This window comes from Bombina bombina, chromosome 4 (genome assembly GCF_027579735.1).
Source record: "Bombina bombina isolate aBomBom1 chromosome 4, aBomBom1.pri, whole genome shotgun sequence".
NCBI classification, from domain to species: domain Eukaryota; kingdom Metazoa; phylum Chordata; class Amphibia; order Anura; family Bombinatoridae; genus Bombina; species Bombina bombina.
In genome coordinates, this window is record NC_069502.1 from 952,740,251 (window position 1) to 952,759,458 (window position 19,208).

Below are 19,208 nucleotides of genomic sequence, written 5' to 3' on the forward strand. Positions count from 1 at the left end.
ATACATACACACATACTATATTATCTCTTTCCTCTCTACATACATATATACACACATATATACTGTATATATACACACATACTATATTATCTCTTTCCTCTCTACATACATATATACACACATATATACTGTATACATACACACATACTATATTATCTCTTTCCTCTCTACATACATATATACACACACATATACTGTATATATACACATACACATACATACACACATACTATATTATCTCTTTCCTTTCTACATACATATATACACACACATATACTGTATATATACACATACACACACATACTATATTATCTCTTTCCTCTCTACATACATATATACACACACATATACTGTATATATACACACATACTATATTATCTCTTTCCTCTCTACATACATATATACACACACATATACTGTATATATACACACATACTATATTAACTCTTTCCTCTCTACATACATATATACACACACATATACTGTATATATACACACATACTATATTATCTCTTTCCTCTCTACATACATATATACACACACATATACTGTATATATACACACACACTATATTATCTCTTTCCTCTCTACATACATATATACACACATATATACTGTATATATACACACATACTATATTATCTCTTTCCTCTCTACATACATATATACACAGATATATACTGTATATATACACACATACTATATTATCTCTTTCCTCTCTACATACATATATACACACATATATACTGTATATATACACACATACTATATTATCTCTTTCCTCTCTACATACATATATACACACATATATACTGTATACATACACACATACTATATTATCTCTTTCCTCTCTACATACATATATACACACACATATACTGTATATATACACATACACACACATACATACACACATACTATATTATCTCTTTCCTCTCTACATACATATATACACACATATATACTGTATATATACACACATACTATATTATGTCTTTCCTCTCTACATACATATATACACACATATATACTGTATATATACACACATACTATATTATCTCTTTCCTCTCTACATACATACATACACACATACTATATTATCTCTTTCCTCTCTACATACATATATACACACATATATACTGTATATATACACACATACTATATTATCTCTTTCCTCTCTACATACATATATACACACATATATACTGTATACATACACACATACTATATTATCTCTTTCCTCTCTACATACATATATACACACATATATACTGTATACATACACACATACTATATTATCTCTTTCCTCTCTACATACATATATACACACACATATACTGTATATATATACACATACACACACATACATACACACATACTATATTATCTCTTTCCTCTCTACATACATATATACACACACATATACTGTATATATACACACATACTATATTATCTCTTTCCTCTCTACATACATATATACACACATATATACTGTATACATACACACATACTATATTATCTCTTTCCTCTCTACATACATATATACACACATATATACTGTATACATACACACATACTATATTATCTCTTTCCTCTCTACATACATATATACACACACATATACTGTATATATACACATACACACACACATACTATATTATCTCTTTCCTTTCTACATACATATATACACACACATATACTGTATATATACACACATACTATATTATCTCTTTCCTCTCTACATACATATATACACACATATATACTGTATATATACACACATACTATATTATCTCTTTCCTCTCTACATACATATATACACACATATATACTGTATACATACACACATACTATATTATCTCTTTCCTCTCTACATACATATATACACACACATATACTGTATATATACACATACACACACATACATACACACATACTATATTATCTCTTTCCTCTCTACATACATATATACACACATATATACTGTATATATACACACATACTATATTATCTCTTTCCTCTCTACATACATATATACACACATATATACTGTATACATACACACATACTATATTATCTCTTTCCTCTCTACATACATATATACACACATATATACTGTATATATACACACATACTATATTATCTCTTTCCTCTCTACATACATATATACACACATATATACTGTATACATACACACATACTATATTATCTCTTTCCTCTCTACATACATATATACACACACATATACTGTATATATACACATACACATACATACACACATACTATATTATCTCTTTCCTTTCTACATACATATATACACACACATATACTGTATATATACACATACACACACATACTATATTATCTCTTTCCTCTCTACATACATATATACACACATATATACTGTATATATACACACATACTATATTATCTCTTTCCTCTCTACATACATATATACACACACATATATATACTGTATATATACACACATACTATATTATCTCTTTCCTCTCTACATACATATATACACACACATATACTGTATATATACACATACACACACATACACACACATACACACATACTATATTATCTCTTTCCTTTCTACATACATATATACACACACATATACTGTATATATACACATACACACACATACATACACACATACTATATTATCTCTTTCCTCTCTACATACATATATACACACACATATACTGTATATATACACACATACTATATTATCTCTTTCCTCTCTACATACATATATACACACACATATACTGTATATATACACACACACACTATATTATCTCTTTCCTCTCTACATACATATATACACACATATATACTGTATATATACACACATACTATATTATCTCTTTCCTCTCTACATACATATATACACACATATATACTGTATATATACACACATACTATATTATCTCTTTCCTCTCTACATACATATATACACACATATATACTGTATATATACACACATACTATATTATCTCTTTCCTCTCTACATACATATATACACACATATATACTGTATACATACACACATACTATATTATCTCTTTCCTCTCTACATACATATATACACACACACATATACTGTATATATACACATACACACACATACACACATACACACATACTATATTATCTCTTTCCTCTCTACATACATATATACACACACATATACTGTATATATACACACACACACTATATTATCTCTTTCCTCTCTACATACATATATACACACATATATACTGTATACATACACACATACTATATTATCTCTTTCCTCTCTACATACATATATACACACATATATACTGTATACATACACACATACTATATTATCTCTTTCCTCTCTACATACATATATACACACACATATACTGTATATATACACATACACACACATACATACACACATACTATATTATCTCTTTCCTCTCTACATACATATATACACACATATATACTGTATACATACACACATACTATATTATCTCTTTCCTCTCTACATACATATATACACACATATATACTGTATACATACACACATACTATATTATCTCTTTCCTCTCTACATACATATATAAACACACATATACTGTATATATACACACATACTATATTATCTCTTTCCTCTCTACATACATATATACTGTATACATACACACATACTATATTATCTCTTTCCTCTCTACATACATATATACACACATATATACTGTATACATACACACATACTATATTATCTCTTTCCTCTCTACATACATATATACACACATATATACTGTATACATACACACATACTATATTATCTCTTTCCTCTCTACATACATATATACACACACATATACTGTATATATATACACACATACACACACATACATACACGCATACTATATTATCTCTTTCCTCTCTACATACATATATACACACACACATATACTGTATATATACACACATACTATATTATCTCTTTCCTCTCTACATACATATATACACACATATATACTGTATACATACACACATACTATATTATCTCTTTCCTCTCTACATACATATATACACACATATATACTGTATACATACACACATACTATATTATCTCTTTCCTCTCTACATACATATATACACACATATATACTGTATACATACACACATACTATATTATCTCTTTCCTCTCTACATACATATATACACACACATATACTGTATATATACACATACACACACACATACTATATTATCTCTTTCCTTTCTACATACATATATACACACACATATACTGTATATATACACACATACTATATTATCTCTTTCCTCTCTACATACATATATACACACACATATACTGTATATATACACATACACACACATACATACATACTATATTATCTCTTTCCTTTCTACATACATATATACACACACATATACTGTATATATACACACATACTATATTATCTCTTTCCTCTCTACATACATATATACACACACATATACTGTATATATACACACATACTATATTATCTCTTTCCTCTCTACATACATATATACACACACATATACTGTATATATACACATACACACACATACATACACACATACTATATTATCTCTTTCCTCTCTACATACATATATACACACACATATACTGTATATATACACACATACTATATTATCTCTTTCCTCTCTACATACATATATACACACACATATACTGTATATATACACACATACTATATTATCTCTTTCCTCTCTACATACATATATACACACATATATACTGTATACATACACACATACTATATTATCTCTTTCCTCTCTACATACATATAAACACACATATATACTGTATACATACACACATACTATATTATCTCTTTCCTCTCTACATACATATATACACACACAATAGAGATATCAAAAAGGTTAGGATCTGAAGTAAAATCCTGACTGCCAGAATTTAAGACCTGAACTATATATTAGCTGCATTACTTTATAGAAGTAGCAGCGTTCGCTCTGGATGCCATCACGTTTGAGTCCTATCTGAACAGTAACACAAACAGTGCATGTTTTTTTCTCTATTTTCTTTCCCTTACTCACACTGCTATTATACCTGGGCAAAGGCTATGAGCCACTCACACCAATCCCCCATACTTGGAAGAAATCAGCAGCATATAATAAAATAACTGGTATTGTAAATGGAAACACAAACACCGGTGAGTCATTTTTTAGTTTTCTAGTAAATCAAATTCTAAATGGAACATTCATGATTCAGATATAACATACAATTTTAAACAGCTTTCCAGTTTACTTCTATAATCACATTTTCTTCATTTTCTTGTTATTCTTTGTTGAAAAGCAGAAAGGTAAGTTCGGGAGTGTGCACGTGTCTGCAGGTCTATATGGCACCTGTTTTGCTACAATGTTATACATTAGCAAGAGAATAGCACTATTTCCTGTCATGTAGTGCACCAGATATATGAAAGTTACCTATCTAGATATCTCTTCAACAAAGAACAACAAGAAAGTATAGCAAATCTGATATTAGAAATAAATTGGAACCTTTTGTTTAAAATTGTATCCTCTATCTGAATCATGAAAGAAAAATGTCAAGTTCATGTCCTTTTAAGCTTACATTTCAAATTGTCTTCTTACCTCAGAGCAGCCATGTTGGAGATGGAAGGAGAGTGGGAGCGTGAATGAATGCTGGGGGAAGACACCGAGCGACTCTGGCTGTGGAGTGAGGAATAGTTTTGGAAAGGAGAGGCCATTGGGGATTCCCCTTTGGAGACACTGCGAAGGTGTGCGGCCAGTGACCCAGCAGTTACCCCGTGTTGTGGGGTGCCAAGCTGATCTGCATACTTTAGCACCACATTCTGTTCCTGTTAATCAGAAAACAAATTTGCTTATTTTGTATACATGCATATCAATTAAAAACGACACTGCAAACTTAACATTATTTTGCTGCTCAGCCCTTAAAAAGAATCATGAGTATGTTAGTCTTATCTTTGCTTCTAAATAGTGACAGGAATAAATGAGTTCTACTGCACAGAACTAATCACACAAGCAACTCTAGGGTCGTGGGGAAAATACACGCACACATTTTCAGAGTTAAAGGGATAGAAAGGTCAAAATTAAAATGGGCATAAGTATATTTCAATATGAAATATAAGCAATTTTACAATATACTTCCATTAGCAAAAATGCTTTTTTTTTTTATTTATTTTTTAGCAGCATACGCACATATCCTGTAAGGGCTCTTGCAGCAGTATTCAAACACTATGCATGCTCAGAGGTGTGGCTGCGGTGTGTATTGCTTCTGAAGATCTAATTTGTGTCATACAATGCTACAGCTGACCCTCTGAGGTTTAGTGGTTAAATACTTGTGCATGGGCCCTCACAAATTATGTGCATATGCCACACACACAAAAAACAGTAATAACTTATTAGAAGCATTTTTACTAATGGAATAAAGTAAATTGCAAAAATGCTTATATTTCAAGTTGAAATGCACATTTAATTTTTGACAATTCTATCTCTTTAAACTACAGAAAAATTGAGAAAAAAATAAGTTAAAAGGTACATTAAAATGTTACTATTGATTCATTTGTTTTTGTATTTTTGAATCTGATTTGTATGTCTCTTGAAACTATTTCAATAAAATAGAACTTGGAACAAAAAGTACATTAAAATGTTTAATGCATGTATGTAGACGTTTTATGGAGATAGCATCTGAAGATATGCACAAATACATACAATACTATCAAACCTTACCTCTGGCTTAACCTTGCGGAGAGCCCACACAGTGTGCAAGCACTGCAATGTATCATAGGTCATTACTATTGAAGGATCTGTATTGGTGAAAACTATTCTGAGGGTATTATCAGAAACATACTGGATGCGTGCGTTGCCAAATACACCTGCAATAAGACAGTGAATATAATACTAATTAGATGGTTAAAAAAGGTAGATCTTAAGAGTTTTTTTAATTACTAAGCTATTGCTACTAAGTAAATATGAACTAAAAATACTACTCCTTACATATTACTACTTATAAATAAATAGATGCAGCTGTGTGATGTTTTTTCAAACTATATATATATATATATACCTACCGCCAGATCTGCAAACTAAAGGAGTTATTTCATCTAATGGATGCAACATGCTGAACATTGTTGGCAAAGGTTCTCTGGGAAGAAAAAGAAAAATTGAAGAAAAATAAAGAGTAATCGATTTTGCATAATTATCACATTAAGTATACTGGTTATAATAAAAGCAAAATGTGTCTTATAAAAAAAAAAATCAATAAAAAATCTATCAACTGTACAAAATTATGTTTGTTTATAAGGATTTTTTTATTTAATTATTTTGTTGAATTTTTCAAAAGGATTTCTGAAAACAAAAATTAATGGAAAAGAAAATACAAATATGTAAAGATAGTGTTCAGAAAAGGTAGCAAAATATACTTCTACAAATATATACTATATGAAAAATTAGGGGGAAAACCCACAATGGAATATGTTCTTTTACAATTATAAAAAATAGGTTTATGACATGGTGTTTGTATATTTAAACCTCCAATATTTCTAAAAATTATATAAAATGAAGACATTTATGAAAAACTTACAAATCTTTAAAGGGACACTCAAGTTAAAACTAAACTTTCATGATTAAGATAGAGCACATAATTTTAAACAACTTTCCAATTTACTGCCATTAACATAATGAAGCACTTACTTTTGGAGTGTTCTATCTTGTAAATTAATTCTTTACTTAAAGGGATAGTAAACCCAATTTTTTTCTTTCAGGATTCAGATAGGGCATGCAATTTTAAGCAACTTTCTAATTTACTACTATTATCCATTTTCTTTGTAAGCTAAGGAGCCGGCCCATTTTTGGTTCTGCACCTGTGTTGTACTTGCTGATTGGTGGCTAAATGTAGCCACCAAATAGCAAGCACTATCCAGGGTTCTGAACCAAAAATGGGCCGGCTCCTTAGCTTACAAAGAAAAATTGATAATAGTAGTAAATTAGAAAGTTGCTTAAAATTGCATGCCCTATCTGAACCATAAAATATATTTTTTTGGAGTTTAATATCAATACCTTCGTCACTTGATAGGCTGTGAGAATGGATAGCACAATCAAGTAGGGGACTGTGGTCTTGGCTAGCAGATAGTTTGTTTGAATAATCTTCTAGGATGACTGGAATCATCCATTGTTGAAATCAGTTGGTGTAAACCTAGAGACAGCAAACTGCATTCAACTTGCAAACGTGATTAACATCACTGTTTGGTATAAATAGAAACGAAGGATTCGCAAAACTAAATAAAATCCAAAGTTTTATTGAGGTAACATTAAAATGAACATCTCAAAGAGGGTACTGCAACCCGCAAAGTAAGCATGCATACAAGTGGCGTGGCACTGGACGGCTTACGCATTTCGGCTTACACAGCTGTAATCATAGCCTGTAGTGCTTTGTGTCACACCTGTTAAAAGACCTAAATGGTTCCAAGTTGGTTAAAAAACAACTACACCCACTTGCACAAAGCCAATAGTGGTAACAATTTACAAGCCTCTATTATGAATATCAAGCCTTGTAAAAACATACATAAAACCGGAAAAAGTGCAAACAGACAATAGTGAATGAACAGAAAAAAAATGGGACATAAAATATTGCATAATATCAGGTTGATATGATAGATCTATAAACAAAATAATGCGAGACATTTCATCTTATTAATGCATCTATGGTGGAAAGAGCCGCACTTTGTAATAGCACACTGTTTACAATGGCATAAAATCAGGGAACCTCTGTGGTTGCTGATTGGATGCACAACCTCACGCCCTCTTCAGCACAGCAAATAGCGGTGTGTTACATAGGTAACCAACTAATACATTACAAGTTGCAGACCTACAGTCACAAGATACAGCGCAATGGTTCACTCCCCTAGGTAAAGAGGAATGATGATATGCTAGGCTGACATATACTTAGCTACAATCATATAAGGATTAACTTCATACTTGCTACTTACTTATAGTATGGGGGAGGCTATTGCCATGTAATGTTTTCATTATACTACATCATACTATATCTATATGCTTGTGGGTTTTAAGTGCTGTGACATGTGGGGTTGCATATTGTCTGATCAAATTCTAAAGATAATAGAAAAAGGGGTGTCACCTGATAGGAGACAAACTAACATGTACCTGAATACACACACTGAATAGTCCTCAAGGCAATAAGTCTAGTATGACATACTTGGTGACCTAATAAATCCCTCTATGTGCGACGCTTTGGTAGAAAAATATTTCTACAGTCATACAATAGTGGACTGCTCTGGTTAAAAACATTGGACTAGAGTAACTTATTTAAAATTGCTGTATATCATAGCTACTCAAACCTTGCCAGGGGGATAGACCATGATTTTCGTCTAGTGCGCATGTATTACTAAATGGTATAGTTACTATAAGTCAAGTTGATAGTCTTATCTGGAGTACACCTATCTGCAATACAGTGATACGCTAAATATACTATTCTCTTTCTCAGCACAGAGAGTTATAATCCCATCTGGATACTGTTAAAGAGGGCAGTAAGGTTACTACAGCAGTTCCACTCAATCCATCATTAAACCTCCATCCTTAACTATATGTAAGCATTAAAACACTCCCTAATCAAAAACTGTCCTAGGACGATAATCCCATGGGCAAAGAATCACAGGGAGAAGCACTTCTTGGAGATAGGATAGAGTGAGCAATTGTCTTAGAGTAAACAGACTGACACACGGCCCTTATATTATATAACATTACATTGAACAAGAGTCACATATCAATGCCCCAAAACATCAAAATATCAGATACCGTCAAGGAAGGCCTACTCCCAATGGTTCATAACATCATACCTTGAGTTAAGACCCATGGGTACTCTGGTCCCCAGTGTAAAGATCCAGTACACTTCCCTCTTTGCCAAGAGGCGATCCATATCTCAACCTCTTTTGGGTCTGTGGATTTTTTCAATTGCACACCATGTAAAGGCGTTAAGGCCGCCTTTATGATAGATACCAAAATGCTGGACTATCGGGGTTGTTGATCTGGTGGTTTTAAATGAGGAAAAATGCTTCCTCATTCTGGTATTCACGTCTCTGGAGGTGAGTCCAACGTACTGGATCCTACACTGGGTGCATTCAATGAGGTACACCACATATTTTGAAGTGCAGTTCATGCATGCACCAATGTTGTAAACCTTATGAGTAACATTGCTGGTAAAGGTTGTTGTTACTTTAACATATTTGCACGGTTTGCACTTTTGGTGCCCGCATTTAAACATTCCCAGATGTTTAAGCCAGGAACTGTTAGAATGCTTTTTATTGGGTAGGAGAGTTGGTGATAAGATTGATCCCAATGTTGGACTCTCTTTATAAGAGCATCGAAGGCCCTTTTTGACTGTATCAACAAGCTTATCATCAGCCTTCACTGTTTGACATACCTGGACTTCTTGTAAAAGCATTTCCCATTAAACCAGATTATTTTACATTGGACAAAAATAAAAATGTATTGAGAATATTTGAAAAATAAAAATAAAAATACATTTTGAACCATGGAGCAAGATGAGGAGAACATGAAGGTCTGCAGTTCAGCTACTCATCAAACCAAATTTATGGTTAGCATTAAAACATGTTGCACATACAATAGCACACTAAGTAGTGCTCTTTCAGGAGGATGTAAATAATAGTATGAAAAAGGCCACTAAGCTTATAAATGCCTTGGAGGTCTGGTGATGAAGTCTGTCAATACATTGTCTGGATTCATTTCAAAGATGGACCAGCTGAGGCTCTGTAAGCAGCTTCACATGGACAGAAGGAATCATGATAACTATCAATGACTGAGATTGAAAAGATTAGCATGCAGAATATAACAAAGGAAGAAATCTTGCCTTTGACAAAAAAAACACAATATACCCAAAAATGAATACAAAGCTCGTAAGCTTACATTCCTGCTTATTGGGTTCAGTGTCCCTTTAATGAATGTTTCTGAAAAGATAAATTTTGCTAAAGGACAGATAAATAAAAATCATGAACTTCAAACATAAACCACAGCTACATGCCACTGGCCCTGTCTAGTTATATTAGCTGCCACTGTACTTTTTGCATTAAGCCTCATTACATCTGTAGTAGGTTTGACCAAAAAAGAAGACAGTAGGCAATATCTGAAACAATGTCCAGAAGAATTTGAAGGCAGGTGCAATAAAAATATTGCATACAGAGTTAGAGGAATAGCATTGAGAGGTTTTGCTTATGGAAGTTAATGCTAATAGGGAATGTAATAATGATGTCTAAGCAGGGCTCGATAAACTCAGGGAGCCACAGGCTCCTAGAATTGTAACCATACTTTTGGGTTGTTCTCCGTGTATCTATATACAAATACCCGTCTGGCTCCTAAATATTCTTACTGACTACTAAATTTTAAAAAGATTTGTCAACTCCTGGCCTAAAGAAGGAAAAGACAGATTAAGAATAGTGACTTTTTTTTTTAACCAAGTAATCCTTAAATGCTCCAGAAACATCAACTGAGTATCTTATAATCTTTTGAAACATGTGTAATTACAGCCTCATCCCTAGACATTTATCACTATACAAGGTAATAGAAGCGTTCACAAAATTATAGACTGCAAATCAGGAAATGGTGGAAGATTATCATTTTAGGAAAATGAGAAACTAGAACCTACAAGTTAACACCTCTAAACTGCATTATTTAATTTTGGGATCAAAAAAAGAAAGAAAGAAAATAAAAGGGCCAGTTCACCCGTAAAATTGATTTTTAATTAATGTGTTCCCTGTGACTAGTTATCCCAGCTGCAGCGTATAAAAATGTATGAGAAAAAGCTAATATATGCTGCTTTTTGCAAAATAAATAGCTGGATTTGCTCTATGAAACCACAGCACATTAAAATAGGCAAAGCTTGCAGACAGATCAGATCTTGTTATCTTATCGCTCAAATGCTTCCCTTTCTTATCTCTGTCTCTGTACAATACTTAGAAAAAACAATTGAAAATTAACATTTTAGAGCTTTATCTCTTCCACCTCCCACTGAGAGTGTATTTTCTGCTGGCTGTGTTTACATGGTTTTCTCAATAGCCTATACCTAGGTATAGACATCTTTTAGTATAGGTAGAGATACTACAGGCTAAATCAGCGATTTCAAATGCCAATATAAAGGCTAAGGAGCTATTTGTAAACAATTTAATACACTCCAGTAGGAAAAATGGATCACTGGGAACAAATTAAAAAGGAGAGAACATTATTTGGCTAAACTGTCCCTTTTTAAGTGCCATGGATTTATCAAACCCTTTTTATCCTGGGCCATGCATACATATGCGATAATAAAAACAATGACAGTGATCATCCACTAGTAACATACTAGACATATAGAAAGATAAAAATAATGCATACCTAGGTGGACTCTGGGGAACTTCATGTGAGTAACTGTTGCGCTCAAACAGTAATCCATATTTTGTTGGCCAAACATTAGCAACCTTAAGAAAATCAAATGAAAATGTTTACAACATTAATATTTAAATTTGCAAAATAAAAGTGAAAACTGAAAACACAATCAGAACCAATGTAAAGAACAGAGATGTAGAAGTTGTCCTTATGAGTCAGTAAACAATCTGTGTACCCAGCAACACGCCATTAGCTTCTGTCTAATTTTAAAATACAAAAAAAGTATGACAATTGTTTAATAACAAAAGAAAAATAGTTTTAAGGGAGCTGCTAAAAATGAATATATATATTATAAGTCAAAATATGTATATGGTATACTTAGAGGTGCAGACCCTATAAGTTAATATAGTATCAACATTAGAAGAAAGAAAATAAGGATAAGTAGGCCTTATAAAAAGATAGGGAATTCAGCACTCTCTACGCATAAAGGGCAATAGAAAAAATTGTTCTGCCAATTTTAAAAAAAATATATATGTGGAGTAATAAGTGTGAGGACCTGAAACAAGCAAGAGACAAGAACTTGAAAAAACAAACATGTTCAAAGCACTATAAATTTATTAAAGAACAAAGTCATATTAAATAAAAAAAGAAAAATGATAAAATGAAACAAACAATCATTTGAAATACTATAGAGTTCAATTAAATGAGACGTCTCATGGGAAATGTAGCAGGAATATCAATATCCAAACAAAACAAGAGAATCCAGCGAGAATCGTTGAAAAAGGAGGTACTTTTATTAATTAAAAATAATGATACAACACACTCAAAAAATCGGGGAAATAGAAAATATGAGTTAAAAAGTAAAACAATTGCTCATGAGCAGCCAGTAAAGGTCTTACGCGTTTCGGCTGCAAAAATAGCCTTAGTCATAGACCATATTGTGTGTCTGGTTAGCATCCCTTTTAAAAGCCTGGTCAATACAATTAAGGATGTTCAGCTGATGAGTATTCGATACCTTACTTAACCCTTTATGGCACTTGAAAAACAATAATAAGGAAGTGATTCATATTAGAGTTTGCCTTTTGGTATCACACATGTATAAAGAGAGGAAAATTAGAAAAATAACAATAACATTTTTACATTTTGTAATATATGAAAATACAGAAATATAGGTCAGAAAAAATCATTTTAAACTATTAGTATAATTTCTCTATGTACTTGTATATGTACTTTTTCCTTTTATTTCCACAAGCTTTGAAAAACACTAGATCCTAACCTTAGGGAGATAATGTTTATCTCTTAACCAAAATAGATAAATCTTCCTCATGGGAAAATTATTCCAATTTATTGTAGTGTGCTAGTTAAGAAAACATTTTTAGCTTGGAACTAAGGAAACTTTAAGCAGACATAAATATAAAGAATTACTAATTCATTGCTTTATGAATATTTTTGTATGAAACTTCTACATTGGGCTACCATTGTGTACTATTTATGTTGCCAATGGTTAATGATATCACCAACTGCATTAAAGCCCTTTGGGCGTCTAGTTTGCAGGGTGAATATCCAAAAAGCCTCTCTATGTAGTAATTTTTGTTGCCTATCACCTCCTCTTGCAGTATGTGTGATACTCTCAATGACCTGCCATCTAAAACTAGAAACTGATTTATTATGTTGGTGAATAAAATGGTGTACTAAGTCTGATACATCAATATCCTTGTCAATGTTATTGAGGTGTTCCCTAATACGCGAGCGTGCTTCCCTTGTGGAGCACCCTACGTATTGCTTGTCACACTGCGTACATTCCACCAAATAAATCACAAACTTGGTACGACAATTTGTGCAACTAGATGATAGAAAAATTCTTTGTGTAGCTTTAGATTGAAACCTGTCAGTTACTTTTGCATGACTGCAAGCTATGCAGTTTGAAAAATGACATTTAAAATGACCTTTTACAACCAACCAGCTACTCCCTGTTGTTGCAGTTTTTCTAAGTGAGCTAGGGGCCACAATATTACCAATTGTTCGGCCTTTTCTAGGTATACAATTTATACCTTCCGTTGCCAAATCCTTGAGACTATCTTCACCTGTTAATACAGGGAGGTGTTTTTTTATAATATGACAAATTTCAGCAAATTGTGGACTGACATTTGTGATAAACTTAGGTTTCTTTTGGTCAAAGATTCTATTTGGAGGTTCTTTATGATGTAGCATGTTATTCCTATTCCTGTATAGGCCAATATAGTATAGCTTTGTTATAGAGAAATTACAACTCCTCAGTCAGAGGACAGCCCCAATTAATATTAAAGGGAACTGCTGTCATGAACAAAACATGGAGGATCTATGTAATTCACTCAAAAACACAACAGCTGACAATGTAAATTAATTAGCCAATGATAACAGCTATATGTACACGCAAATACACAAGTAAATGATGGAAAATATTGCAGCATTCCGGTATACCTAAAGCCAGACACAACACCACAATCAGAGGACAGTCCCAAAGTATAGAGGGATAACACTGTCTTGATATACAATGAGGATCTATGTGTGTGGCAAAGCGGTATAGCGTTATTAATAATGAAGTGAGTTGTCAAAACATAAATCACAGGTAATAACGACCAGACTTATTGTACATTCATTATAACCCTTGTAAGGGAGAAATTGTAATACAGAGTCCATCCAGGTGGTTTGTGAAAATAGATTTTGTGTCCAGGCATCCACTTAGAAATGCGGTAGAAAACATCAAATTCCTCTGCCAATAGGACAAACACATCCAGACAACACACAACTTAAGGATAGTTCGGTTAACGAAATTACTGCTGCTCCAGGAAAAGCATTGTCATCATGCCGTGCAAACAAGGGCTTCAGCAAACCCAACTTTTAATTTAATTGAACTCTATAGTATTTCAAATGATTGATTGTTTCATTTTCTCATTTTTTTCTTTTTTTTTATTTAATATGACTTTGTTCTTTAATAAATTTATAGTGCTTTGAAAATATGTTTGTTTTTTCAAGTTCTTGTCTCTTGCTTGTTTCAGGTCCTCACACTTATTACTCCACATATATATTTTTTTCAAATTGGCAGAACAATTTTTTCTATTGCCCTTTATGCGTAGAGAGTGCTGAATTCCCTCTTTTTATAAGGCCTACTTATCCTTATTTTCTTTCTTCTAATGTTGATACTATAATTGTTTAATAACCTTTTAAAGGACCAGTAAATACAGTAGATTTACATAATTAATACATGCATGATAAAAAGACAATACAATAGCACTTAGTCTAAACTTCAAATGAGTAGTAGATTTTTTTCAGGCAAATGTCTGTTTATTTCCACTCCCCATGTATCATGTGACAGTCATCAGCCAATCACAAATGCATATATTTATATTCTGGGAATTCTTGCACATGCTTAGTAGGAAATAGTGACTCAAAAAGTATAAATATAAAAAGACTGTGCACATTTTGTTAATGGAAGTAATTTGGAAAGTTGTTTAAAATTGCATACTCTATCTAAATCATGAAAGTTTAATTTTGACTTGAGTGTCCCTTTAAAGCATTTTTTTTTTCGCTGAAGACTACCTTGAATACAAAGCTACATTTGAGTGTTTATTAGCTTGACTACTGAACATACAAAATACAAAGTCCTTCACCTGAAATGGTAGCGGTGCAATGTAATCCTTCCCTTCTGTGTTATGGACATTGATACAGGAACTTTGCAGTATACAGATACACCTCTCTACTGTATCCTGACCTAAATAAAGACAGACATGCTTCACAGATTTCTAGTAAAAAAAATTGTATACACAATCAACTCTTGCTTTACAGTGAGCTTTTATCTTTGTATTGTAGTTAAATAAAATAAATAATTTCAATACTCCCTAAACACACACACAACCCCAATTCCAAAAAAGTTGGGACTTTATGGAAAATGCAAAAAAAAAAGTTATTTGAAAAATTAATTCACCCTGTACTATTTTGAAAACACATAATTTGATGTTTTATTTTGTGAATTTAGTGTATTTTTGTAAATATACACTCATTTCAAATCTGATGACTGCAACATGTTCCAAAAAAGTTGGGACAGGGGAAATTTAGGACTAATAGCGATGTGACACGTTGAAATAACAAGGTGATGTGAAACAGGTGAGGCAATCGTGTAATCATAGTATATATGGAGCCTTAAAAAAAAGCATAGTCCTTCAAAAGCAAGGATGAGTTGAGGCTCTCCAATCTGCCAACAGATGCGTCAGAGAATAATCCAACACTTTGAAAACCACATTCCCCAAAGACAAATCGTAGGTTTTTGGGCATTTCACCTTGTTCAGTGCACAAAATAATTAAGAGATTCAAGGAATCTGGTCAAATCTCGGTCCGTAAAGGGCAAAGCCTAAAACCACTTCTGAATGTGCATGATCTCTGATCCCTCAGACTTCACTGTGTCAAAAACTGTTGTAAAGGATATCCTGACATGGGCCGTGGAATACTTTAGTAAACCTTTGTCAGTCAACACCATTCGCCGCTGCATCTACAGAAGCCATACATTAACACGGTCCTGAAGCGCCGCCAAATTCTCTGGGCTCAGTCTCATTTGAGATGGACAGTAGCACAGTGGAATTGTGTTTTGTTGTCCGACGAGTCAACATTTCAAATAGTTTATAGAAAAATTAGCTGTCATGTTCTCCGGGCCATCCAAGCTGTTATCATCATTAGGTCCAAAAGTAATCGTCTGTCATGTTATGGGGGGGGTCGGTGTCATCTGTGAGAGCACCATTAATGCAAAAATATATGTATATATTTTGGAGCAAAATGTGCTGCCATCCAGAAGTCGTCTTTTGCAGGGACGTTCCTGCCTTTTTCAGCAGGACAAGGCCAAATCACATTCTGCCCGGATTACAAGCGCATGGTTGCGTAAGCAGAGTGTGGGTGCTAGTATGGCCTTCCTGCAGTCCTGAACTGTCTCTGATAGAGAATGTGTGGCGCATTATGAAACACAAAATAAGACAACGAAGGTCCCTACAGTTGCGCAGCTGAAGACATGCATAATGGATAAATGGGGGGAAATTCTGCTTGCTAAACTTAAACTGGTGTCTTCAGTGCCCAAACGCTTAATAAGGATTATTAAAAGAAAAGGTGATGTTACACATTGGAAAAGACTGTAAAAGAAGAAGACTGTAAAAAATACATTAAAGTCACAAAGTAAAACATCAAATAATGTGTTTTCAATATAGTACAGGGTGAATTGAATTTTAAATGACACTTTTTGTTTTGTTTTTTTGCATTTTCCATACTGTCTCTACTTTTTCAGAATTGTGTGTGTGTGTGGACAGATAGATAGATAGATAGATAGATAGATAGATAGATAGTAAAGAGCAGAGATTCAACAATATACTGGAAGTCTCTGCTTCTCTAATAACAGGTTAAACATGCGAAAAATGTGTAATCCTTAGATTAACTCATTTTAATATAAATAGCCTAGATGGGAATACAAATTAATTAAAACTTACCATTCTCATTTTCCGTTTTACTAGATATAGTAAAATCACACCACAATGCCTAAAAAAAAAAAAAGAAAGAAAACAACTTAGCAAATATCTTTAAAGCACACAATTTAAGAGCCACAATACAAATCAAAAACACTGATGACAGTCTTATCTTTGTATCTATTAATCAGTCTGTGTTCAAAGGGTTACATTCAGCATCCCTAAGTAGTATAAAAAGTACAGGAAATACTTTGAGATGCCAATTGCTTCAGATGTGAAATGCAACATTATAATAATGCCAGCGTCTGACTTTTTCTATGACAATTTACCATAGCGAAACTGAAGCCGGAACTACTTCTGCATTTGTGGAACACAACTTAAAAGGGACATTAAACACTAAATTCATTTAACACATATAGTATTGAGGTTATTCCCTATCTCCCTCTAGTCATGGGTGCTGCCGTGTTGAAATCTAGCTTTCACTGTATTCCAGTGCAGACACCTGCAGTGAAATCTAGGTTCCCAATGGCAGCACCCATAATTAGAGGGAGGAACATGAAATGTGTTTAGTGTTTAATGTGCCTTTAAGGAACTACATTTGTGAAAATAGTACTATTAAGTGGTATTTCACAATGGCTTTGGTAAACGCAACACCTGAATTGTTTACCTGTAAAACTGGGCTATCAACAGTAAAGGCCTTGTAAACTGCAGCCGCGTGAGCCTTACTTCCTTTACTCCAAATCACAATGTTCCCAGCCACGTACAGCTCTTCATCGTACTCCACATCCTCGCCAGGATCCCCTACACCTTTCCTCAGCTGCCAACTCTCCTGAAGCACATGGAAATATGTTAAAGTAAAACCATAAGTCAACTCAGAACAGGACTAATAAAAATGTACTGAGGAAATTCATAAGAAATATTCGACAAACATCTTCGATCTAGCATTAAAACACAAAAGGAAAAAACAAAGATCAATAATGAAACATTTTCCATGAAAACATATCGATGGGTCAGGCATCTTTAGCAGATAACCACAACAATTCAGCACTGTCAGGGAAGTAATATCAAAAAGAAGCTATTTGTGACACCGTTTATAAAGTGACCATGCAATTTCACCTTAAAAATGTCAAAATCAAAACTGCATCTCCAGAAAAATGATTTAAAGTAAGTATAATAATTATATAATGTGCATTTATTCTTTATTTTGCCTGCTTTATTATTATTGTTTCTTACTAATGAATAGCTGCAGTCCATAATTCAGAC

At 32.9% G+C, this 19,208-nt stretch overlaps 1 protein-coding gene across 1 annotated transcript in view; it reads right to left on the reverse strand.

Moving 5' to 3' along the window:
• ANAPC1 (anaphase promoting complex subunit 1) overlaps positions 1-19,208 on the reverse strand; it is a 592,717-nt gene that overhangs the window by 569,454 nt on the left and 4,055 nt on the right. Inside the window, exons 3-9 of the mRNA XM_053712607.1 lie at positions 18,613-18,774; positions 17,970-18,018; positions 16,116-16,216; positions 12,475-12,557; positions 7,143-7,216; positions 6,802-6,947; positions 5,683-5,909 (exon numbers count right to left, since the gene is read on the reverse strand). Of these exons, the coding sequence (XP_053568582.1) occupies positions 5,683-5,909; positions 6,802-6,947; positions 7,143-7,216; positions 12,475-12,557; positions 16,116-16,216; positions 17,970-18,018; positions 18,613-18,774 (842 nt within the window). The remainder of the gene's footprint in view (positions 1-5,682; positions 5,910-6,801; positions 6,948-7,142; positions 7,217-12,474; positions 12,558-16,115; positions 16,217-17,969; positions 18,019-18,612; positions 18,775-19,208) is intronic.